Genomic DNA, 10,874 nt, shown 5'->3' on the forward strand with positions numbered 1-10,874 from the left:
GTGTCAAAAGTTATAAGTATATAAAATTAAAATGTAATTTGAGGAAAACATGTCTGAATTTGTACACATATAATTGTGACACAATGTATAATTAAGTAGAAAAAGTTACAAGTTGATCTGAAATTACATAATTACAATGGGATATTTAAATATACCCTGAGGAAAGAATAAAACACAACAATAATTCTTAGCATAAGAGTGCTTGGGAAACAGTTAATAGTTCTTTAATAAGTACAGAAGCATTTATTAGAGGGAAAACGCACATAATTTTAATTACATACAACCAAAGATAACTGAAACATTGGGAGGTTACACGCAGCTCTGAGTTACAGGAAACATCCAGATGGAGCCTGAAACGAAGTAAGTGCTGTTTCTCACCTGGAGGGACGCCTCAGACAGGGACTGCACAGTGTGCAGAAGAACAAACTGTCACGCGGCTCCTTGGCACTGCGCCACTGTCGCTGTCACAGTGGGATCTGAATCACAGTCAGTAGTAATAGCGACAGGCCAAGGTGGTTACTAGTCAAATGAGACCTCATACAAATACAATCTAGAGAAGAGTGCCTACCCTTTACAAAACAGTCTCAACCATGACAGTCGACACCTGTTGCCACCATATGATGGACACCTATGGGCTTGCAGGAAAACCCAACCTAGGCGGGACCTTTCCTGTTGACTTCTGCACACCTGTAAAGCTTACACCTGACATCAATGAAGTGAAGGGGTCACTGGTGGTCTTCAGGATATTCTTGGCTGGCGGGGCAAAGACTGAGGAAAACCAAAAACAAAGGTACACAAAAGCTCTATGCTTCTGTCTGTCTCCTTTACACAAGTGGCTTCAAAGCCAGTCTAATCCTATTTCACTTCTGCACTCAAGTTAGGCCTTGGTGATTTCTAACACGCAACCAAAAAGGCAATAGATTGTGGAAAATGTAGTACACAACATCCTCACATGGACATAACAGAGCCAGGAAGGGTCATCTCCAACTCTAGATCTTATTGTCCTATCACAGGTATTCTCTTCTTAATGCAAACTCCATAGTCCAAATCCCAGCCAAAAGCAATCATAAAAAGCAAAGGACAATAGATGAAACAATTCACATGGACTCGACTCTACAATGACCTTTGCGTACGTGTAAATATATGGCAAATATTTATTGAATAAAATAATACTGAATATCAAGTGTAATTGAAAAATTAAAGACATGTACTGATGAGGAAATGGAGTAAGGCTCTTCAGGCAATGAAAAGGCACTTTTGTGTTAAGATGGAATATATATGTGGCTGAGGCATTTTCATTCAATACTTGCCACAGGAGGCCAGTAGGGAAAATGAACAAATATCCAAGTATCCTTTCCTTACAGAACAATTACAAATTTCCATAAAAGTTAAACCTACTTTCATATTAGTAACCCACTGCCATTCACCCATGGCTGTAATAAACTTCAATACTGAAACACAAAATATTTATTAACTGACTAAAAGGGGAAAAAATACTTACTAAACTTACAAACTGTGGCTTAAAGAGTACCTACAGAATTATATAACCTCAATGTTTACTTGCAAAAGTAGAATTCCATACCAATCACTTTAAGAATGAGTCCATGATAATGACCATATACGTCTAACGTTTATAGCATTTCTTTCATGTTGTGAAATTTGGGGAGTATATGAATTAATTTGCACCAGGCTTTCAAGTACTAGTTATAGTAATATGATTTCCTTCCAGTGCAGTTTTCAAGCTACTCTGAAAGCATGCTAACAATTAAAAGGTTGTCTTCATTGTCAGTTATACTGTATCTATCCAGTGTACATTCTCACAGGGTACTGTAGCGCTATCAGGCAAAATGAAGGTTTTCCTATATTCTTTACATTCAATAGAATTCTCTCCACTGTTAGCTTTTTTCATGGCATTTCCAAGGAATGGGGACAGCTGTAGGCTTTTCTACATTCTCTACATCTATATGCTATCTCTCCATGTACGTTCTCACATGTCCATGAAAGGCTCTCCCACATTCCTTATAATTGTGGACTTTCTCTTAGGCATGAGTTCTTTCATGATTTTGTAAAGAGCTGAGATGACTGAAACCCTTCTACAATCTTTATATTGACAGGACTTCTCTTCAGTGTGAGTTCTTTCATTCTTTATGATAAACTGGAAGAAATGAATGCTTTCTAACATTCCTTACATTTCTAGGGTCGATCTCCAATCTGGATTATTATATGTGACTTCACAGCAGAATGGCAAATGAAGGCTCTCCCACATCTTGACATCAACAGGGTTTATCTCTAGAATGTCTTTTCACATGTTTATGTAAACTACTTGAGTAACCGAAGGCTTTACCACATTCCTTGCATTCGTAGGGCTTTTCTCCACTGTGTATTCTTTCATGTACTCGAGAATACATGAGACAACGGAAAGCTTTGCCGCATTGCTTACATTCATATGGTTTCTCGTCACTATGAGTTTTTTCATGAATTTGAAAATAACTGAGACGACTAAAGGCCTTCCCACATTGCTTACATTCATAGGGTTTCTCCCCAGTATGAGTTCTTTCATGATTTTTAAGGGAAGTGGGATAACGAAATGCTTTCCCACATTCCTTACATTCATGAGGCTTCTTTCCATCATGAGTTCTTTTATGATTTTTAAGATACTTGAGAAAACTGAAGGCTTTCCCACATTCCTTACATTCGTAGGGCTTTTCTCCACTGTGTATCATTTCATGACGTCGGAAGTTTCTTGGACACCTGAAATCTTTCCCACACTCCTTACATTTAAAAGGTCCATCTCTAGTATGCTTGATCATATGTCTTTGAAATATGGGGAGAGAACTCCAGGCCTTCCCACACTTCTTGCACTCATAGAATTTCTCTTGAGTGTGAGTTCTTGCATGTCGACATAAGTTACTTAAGTACCTATAGGATTTACCACATTTTCTACATTCATAGGGCCTTTCTCCACTGTGTTTCTTTTCATGTACATGAATATATCGGATATGCTTGAAAGCTTTCCCACATTCCTTACATTTATAAGGCTTCTCTTCATATTCCTGACATTGGTTTAGTTGGGGTCCAGTGTGAGAACTCATGTGGTTATTAAAGGATAAATAATGCATGAAGACTTGTCTACACAACCTGGATTCAGGCAGTTTTATTTCAGTAGGAGTTTTCTTCTTCTCATTATGATTTGGAATCTGGCTGAAGGTTTTTCTACAAAGACTACCATCCTTCCTTTTACAGAGTCTCTCTACCATATGACTGCTGTAAAAATCAGAAGCATATTATTAATACTTTATTCACAATCTTATATTTATTTATAGGATGACAATGACATTTTTATCATTTTCAAGGAAAGTGTGGGGTTTCTGCATATTTGCATTGTTGAAAGTGTATTTAATAAAAGCCCTGAAGGAGGTCCCAGTCACAGATATTATGAAAACAGTTGTATTCATTAATGGTGTTTCTTACTACTGTTCCAAGTGTACTTTTTTTTAAACCCTCACTGGAGGATATGTGTTTATTGATTTTTAGAGAGAGAGAGAGAGAAACATTAATGTGAGAGAGAAACATCGATCAGTTATCTCCCATACATGCCCCTATCAGGGATCAAACGTGCAACCTAAGTATGTGCCCTGAATGAAAACTGAACCTGCAAACTTTTGGTGTATGGGATGATGCTAGAACCAACTGAGCCACCCAACCAAGGCTCAAGTGTACTTATTTTTTATCCACTAAAGAACTAGGTCACATTTGAGAAGAATATTTTAATGAAATTATTCTCAGAATGAAATTTGAAGCTGGACTGATATAATTGGATTGCCGGTTTTTAAAATTTGATGACATATTAAGATTCTCTTGTGGGACATTGTTTTCTCATGTCAGTATAACTCACCTAAGATTTGTTCCAGGATTTTTATAATAATCTTCACTGTCATGGTCTTCCCATTTTTCTTCTAAAATACATGCTAGAAAAAAGAATCATATATTAATAAATTATAGAAAATGGCTAGATTTTAGGTCCATAGTGAGCTGTGATCACGCCCAGTTTAATTATCAATGTATTCTCTTTCCACATTTCAGCTCTTGAAACAGCACTGATGAGCAAGTAACATTAGTGTTCTAATTGACTAAATAAGTAAGAAGTTGTCATCACTACCTATTGATGCCAGGTTCCAGAAGGTTTCCTGCATCACATCTCTGTAGAGTTTCTTCTGGGTTGGATCCAGGAAAGCCCACTCCTCCATGGTGAACTCCACATTAACATCCTCAAAGGCCACTGAGTCCTAAAACATCCCACAAATGTATACAGGAGGATGGGTGAGATAGGCAGCACTAGGGATCTATACATAATTCATAACAAGTTCACACATGACACATGGTCCCCAACATTCATTCTGTTACTTGGGTATCAGACTATTATTTATTGGCCACACTCACTTCCTCATGAACACATGGTATTTATTGCTACATTTTTTATTGTGATCACTTCAAGTCTTCATTGCTCTCCAATATCAGGGTACAGAGCCCTTTGAAGAAGTTATATACAAATAAAAAATTATTTCTATTTTATGCACATTAATTCCCTGTGAGAAAACTCATCTCCTTTAAAACTACCATACAATGCAGTACTCCATGAAGGATACTGTTATATTTGCATAAAGTTTTAATGACTATGAATAACGTAAAGACCTGGAAGCTTTCTCTTCTATTCTTATCATCAAACACAAGAGGCCAGGAGGTCAGTGGAAAATTCAACTTGTAACAAAATGGAGCTGGCCATATTGCCCTGAAGTACTCTAGATTATTAGAAGTAGTCAGATCCACCTAACTAAAATTATTCTTGTGGAGGAGTATGAATTAGAATTTGTTTATATAATATTACTGAGTCAGGTTGACTTTCTTTTGTCTGTCTCATTTCATGGAGCTAGGAAGTTACCAGAGTTAGAGCTCAGGTATAAGAAAGGCAGGACAACTTAGACCTCTACAAAATTCCTATAGTCATGAGCCTCAGGGTTACCTCATATCGTTTTTGTTTGTTTTTTTCAAATTATAAGAGAAAGTTTATTTAGAAAGTCACAGAAGTAGAATAAGTGAGCCATAGAAAAAATGGGTTAAGGAAACAAGAGGCAAAAGAAGGGCCCATGGACCTTGAGAGAAAGAGAAAGGCAAGGAAACCCTGCCTGGAGAAAGAGGCATGCTCTATAAAGAGAGCCACCAATGCTTACCAATTTTTAGAACACATAGACAGATATACCTAAATGATAAATCACAAAAAAAGTCTTTCCAGCTGAATTGCAACACTATAACTTGGGCCTCAACCTTGAGGAGCAGCATAAAATTTGTTATTTGCAAGGTCCATTATTGAAATCCACAATATTTTCATGTTGAATTAGCACATGATTACAAATTACATAAGGTAACAGGAGCACTGAAAATATCAGGGGGAACACTTTATAAAGTATATGATTGTCTAAACACTATGCTCTACACCTGAAACTAATACAAAATAATATAGAATGTAAACTGTAATTGGAATATAAACTGCAAATGGAAGCATATGCAATGTTCATGGGTAGGGAGAATTAATATCATTAAAATGTCCATACTACCCAAAGCAATCTATAGACTCGATGCAATTCCTATCAAGATACTAATGTTGTTTTTCACAGAACTAGAATGAATATTCCAAAAATTTATATGGAACCACAATGTACCATGAATAGCTACAGCAATCTTGAAAGAGAAAAAAGTTGGAGAAATCACATTATCTGATATCCAACTATACTACAAGGCCACGGTAATCAAAACGGTAAGGTAATGGCATAAAAATAGACATATAGCTTGGCTGGAGTGGCTCAGTGGTTGAGCATAGACCTAAGATCCAGGAGACTGGTTCGATTCCAGGTCAGGGCACATGCCCGGGTTGTGGGCTTGATCCCCGGCAGGGGGTGTGCTGGAGGCGGCTGATCAATGTTGATGTTTCTCTCTCAACGATGTTTCTATCTCTCTCTTCCTCTCCTTGCCTCTCTCTCTAAAACCAATAAAAACATATTTAAAAAAACACCAGACATATAGCTATATGGAACAGAATAGAAACCCCAGAAATAAGTCCACACCTTTATGCTCAATTAATATTTGACAAAGGAGGCAAGAACATACAATGGGCTAAAGATAGTCTATTCAATAAATAGTTTTGGGAGTATTAAATAGATATGTGCAAAAATTGAAATTACACCACCTTTTTACACTGTACACAAGAATAAAGTAAAAATAGATTAAAGATTTAAATGTAAGGCTTAAAACCATAAAAATCCTAAAAGAAAGCACAGGCAGTAAAATCTCAGACAGTTCTTGTAACAATATATTTTTTTCTGATATATCTCCTACGGCAAGAGAAACAAAAGAAAAAAATAAAGACACGGGACTACATCAAACTAAAAAGTTTTTGCATAGCAAAGGAAACCATCAACAAAATGAACAGACAACCCACTGAATGGGAGAACATTCGCCAATGATACATCTGATAAGGGGTTAATACCCCAAATTTATACAATTCGACCCAAAAAACAAAACAAAAAAGATTCAATTAAGAAATAAGCAAAGGGCCCGGCAGGGCGTGGCTCAGAGGTTTTAGCATCGACCTAGGATCCAGGAGATCATGGTTCAGTTCCGAGTCAGGGCACACGACTGGGTTGTGGGCTCGATCCCCAGTCGGAGCCGTGCAGGAGGCAGCCCATCAATGACTCTCTCATCATTGGTGTTTCTATCTCTCTTCCTCTCCCTTCCTCTGTCTGAAATCAATAAAGACATTTAAAATAAATAAATAAATAAGCAAAGGGCCCTGGCCAGTTTTGCTCAGTGGTTAGCGCATCGGCCTGTGGACTGAAGGGTCTCAGGTTCAGTTCCAGCCAAGGGCACGTATCTGGTTGCAGGCTCTATCCCCAGCCCTGGTTGGTGTGAGAGTGGGAGGCAACCAATCGATGTGTCTCTCTCACGTTGATCTTTCTCTCTCTCTCCCTTCCACTCTCTCTGAAAAGCAATGGAAAAAATATCCTCGGGTGAGGATTTAAAAAAAAGAAAGAAAGAAAGAAGGAAAGGACCTGAATAGACACTGCTCTAAAGAGGACATACAGGTGATCAATAAACATATGCAGAGATGCTCAATGTCACTAATCATCAGAGAAATGCAAATTAAAACCACAATGAGCTATCGCCTCACAATCTGGGTAGGTGCCCAGGCAGGGAATCAAGCTGGTGACCTTTTGGTGCACAGGACGAAGCTCAACCAACTGAGCCACACCAGCCAGGGCAAGATTTTGTTTTATAAACTATTAATCATACTTCAACACCTTTGGGCTAAGCCTTGAAAATCCATTGACTCACTCAAAATAAAAGAATAAACGTTTTAATATACCTACCTACACTGGGAGGAAAAAAGGGAAACAAGAATTTAATACCTGCAGTGTAACAATGACATATTTTATTTCTCTGTAAGTCACTTTTCTCTGGCATATTTGGAAATATTTTATAGTGTATTTCAAGTTGCAGTGATTAAATAAATTATTATTCATTGAAAACCTGAGACTAAAATAAAGTGAATAAATGTTTAAAGGTGACATATCAGGGAGAGGCAGCACTGATCTAGAACACCCAAGAAAGTTACCCAAGAGTAGCCTCTACCCAAAGGACTTCCCATAGGACCCCTGTGACCAGGAAAGGTCCTGGATAAGAGAGGCACAAAGCTTTTATGCAAAGTAGTTCCAGGTGGTTATTAGCAACTGTTCTCTCACATAAAATATCCATACACACAAAATAAACCCTTTAAAAACAGTCACCCATTGAATGTGGGAAAATACTAAACAATTAAAATACTGAATCTGTTTTATTAAAAAGGAGAGAATAAGCCCTGGTTGGTGTGGCTCAGTTGGTTGAGTGTTGTCCCATGCACCAAAAGATTGCTGGTTTGATTACCGGTAAGGGTGCATGCCTGGGTTTCACACTTGATCCTGGGTAAGGGGTGTGTAGGAGGCAGCCAATCAATGGCTCTCTCATCATTGATGTTTCTATCTCTCTTTCCATCTCCTTTCCTCTCTCTCTAAAAATCAATTTAAAAACCTTAAAAAGTAAAAATAAAAAGGAGACAACAAACCCACAATGGATCACTTGTACTAAGTCACATCACCAAAACCAAAACTCACCACAGTCATGAGCCACATATAGTCAAAAACAGACCACAACCCTAGCTAGTTTGCTCAGCGGTTAGAGCATCGGTCCTCGGACTGAAGGGTCTCGGGTTTGAATTTGATCAAGGGCACATATCTTGGTGGCAAGTTTAATTCCCTAGTCGGGGCACATGCTGGAGGCAACCAATCAATGTGTCTGTCTCACATTGATATTTCTCTTTCTTTCCCTTCTGCTCTCTGAAAAACAATGTAAAAAATATCCTCAGGTGAGGATTAAAAAACAAAAGACCACATATAGGATGGTGGTCCCACAACATTATAATGAACTTGGCCCTGGCCAGGTGGCTCGGTTGGAATGTTGTCCAGTACTCCAAAAGGTTGCAGCTTTGATTCCAGGTCAGGGCACATGCCTGGGTTGCAAGTTTGATCCCCAATGGGGGGCGTGCAGGAGGCAGCAGATCAATGGCTCTCATCATTAATGTTTCTATTTCTCTTTCCCTTCCTCTCTCTGAAATCAATAAAAATATTTTAAATATACATATATATTTTTTAAAAAGGTTGCTGTGAAACAATATGCTGTTTTTTGCAGGCAGCAGCCTCAGAGATCTTGTGTTTGCTGTGTCTTTCAATTGCATCATTTTCTCCTGTGCTTGATTTAATCTGTTGTATAAATGTCGTGGCCCAAGTGCGCAGTGTTATGAAGTCTACAGTACTGTACAGTGTCATCCTAGGCCTTCATATTCCCTCACCAACCACTGCCTCATGCAGAGCAGTCCCCAGTCCTGCCAGCTCCGTTCAGGGGAAGTGCCCTATTCAGGCGTACCATTCTTTATCTTGTACACCATATTTACTATTACAATAGCCTACAGTATACAGTACAGTAACATGTTGTATAGGTTTGTAGCCTAGGAGAAATAGGCTATACCATATAGCCTGGGTATGTGGTAGGCAACACCATGCAGGCTTAAAAAAAATTTTTTTTAATTTATTGATTTGAGAGAGATACATTGATTTGTTGTTCCACTTATTTTTATTCATTGGTTGATTTTTTAAAAAAATATATCTTTATTGTGATTTCAGAGAGAGGAAGGGAGGGGGAGAGAGAGACAGATACAAACATCAATGTTGAGCGAGTCATTGATCAGCTGCCTCCAGCACAGCCCCCACTGGGGATCAAGCCTGCAACCTGGGCACCTGCCCTGACTGGGAATCAAATAGGGATCTCCTGGGTCATAGGTCGATGCTCAACTGCTGAGCCACACAGGCCAGGCCATTGGTTGATTCTTGTATGTGCCTTGACCAGGGACTGAACCCCCAATCTTGGTGTATCAGAACGATGCTCTGACCAACTAAGCTAACTGGCCAGTGCTACACCATGCAGGTTTGTGTAAGTGAACTCAAAACAACAAAATTGTTCAGGATGTACTCCCCAGGTTTAGGGATGCATGACTCTCTCACTGTGGTTTCAACCTTTCCCAGGAATAAAATTTTAAACCAATCACTCTGAAATTTTCTGATCAACACTGATCTGCCGAATAAGATTCCTAAGGTAGGGTGACCTTGCCTGAAACAATCCTTTCTTTTCGTTTGCTATTAACCTCTTAGTCACATTACATTTCTGCCTATTTTAAAAACCTTCCATTTCATACAGCTCCTCTGAGATTCTATTTACTAACTGGGAAGCTGCCCCACTCATGAATGGGGAATAAAGCCAATTAGATCTTCAAATGTACTCAGTTGGATTTTGTGTTTTAAACACTTTGAAATGCACCACAAAAGCAAATTGTTTATAAAGATGCTGTGACTCAGAGACGGGAAGATGGCTTTTGGGATTCATGGGAGAGAGACTGGAAACGCTGGCATTTGTCGCAGAGCTAGGCCTGGAGTGGGTTTCAGACCTGGCTCCACAAACATGAAAACTCAGGAGAAAACGGGATCCTTCTGGGGAGAAAGGAGGCACAGGGGACCCCACAGACCACAGCTACTCCCATGCACGAACCCCGGAGACCAGTCATGATTGTCCCCAGTGACCCTGCCGGTGGTCATCACACCAACTGGGGAGACGCGGGAGTGTGGGTGCGGAGCTGCCCAGACACACCGCGAAGCCCAAGTCCCCGCGCGGCGGCGGTCGGTCCCACACGGCGAGCCCGAGGGGACTGAAGTTGGAGCGGAGCCCCGGGGCCTTGGGTCCGCAGACTCGGGATCCAGCCTTGGGGAGAGGGTCCCGCCGGGGCAGTTGGACCAGCCCCTCCTCCCGGGCTCGGCACCCGGCCGCGCACTCACCATTTCTAGGTTTCCTGGGTCTCCCTGAGTCCTTCCTACAACAACTACGACCCGTTCAGATCACAGCTGGACAGCTGCGCGCAGAACAAGAGAGATGCGACCCCAAGCGCAGCCTAGGTCGCAGAACATCCGGGTGGCTGCGGGCGTGGCCCCGCCCACCTCCCCGCGCTCCCGAGATGACAGACAGTTCGCAAGACATCGCCCCCTGGTGCCTGACGCAGGCCTGAGCCCAAAGCACCCAGAGCTCCTCCTGTCCGGGGACATTTGCATTGAAACGCGGGGTTGAGTGTCCACCAACGAACTGTGATCCTTCCTTGCAAACACACACACATAAAATCTGGCTCCATTCTGATCTTTCTTGACAACTGGAGTGTGACGTCTGGATTTGCCAAAAAGGTGCACAGG

General features: G+C 40.4%; 1 protein-coding gene across 2 annotated transcripts; it reads right to left on the reverse strand.

Annotated features, from left to right (window-relative positions):
* Positions 1-213: 213 nt before the first annotated feature.
* On the reverse strand, positions 214-10,598 carry LOC107533267 (uncharacterized). 2 transcript variants are annotated; one of them, XM_016207869.2, is made up of 4 exons: positions 10,470-10,598; positions 4,160-4,286; positions 3,896-3,968; positions 214-3,264 (listed from the first exon to the last, which is right to left on the reverse strand). In XM_016207869.2, exons 1-4 carry the CDS (start codon positions 10,470-10,472, stop codon positions 2,274-2,276), a joined length of 1,194 nt encoding a protein of 397 aa, XP_016063355.2. In that variant the 5' UTR covers positions 10,473-10,598; the 3' UTR covers positions 214-2,273. The 2 variants fall into 2 exon arrangements, with proteins under 2 accessions (XP_016063355.2, XP_087672872.1); XM_087816746.1 differs by lacking the exon at positions 10,470-10,598 and having other exon boundaries at positions 4,160-4,665.
* Positions 10,599-10,874: the final 276 nt, after the last annotated feature.

Source organism: Miniopterus natalensis, chromosome 4, assembly GCF_054644295.1.
Source record: "Miniopterus natalensis isolate mMinNat1 chromosome 4, mMinNat1.hap1, whole genome shotgun sequence".
Taxonomy (NCBI): domain Eukaryota; kingdom Metazoa; phylum Chordata; class Mammalia; order Chiroptera; family Miniopteridae; genus Miniopterus; species Miniopterus natalensis.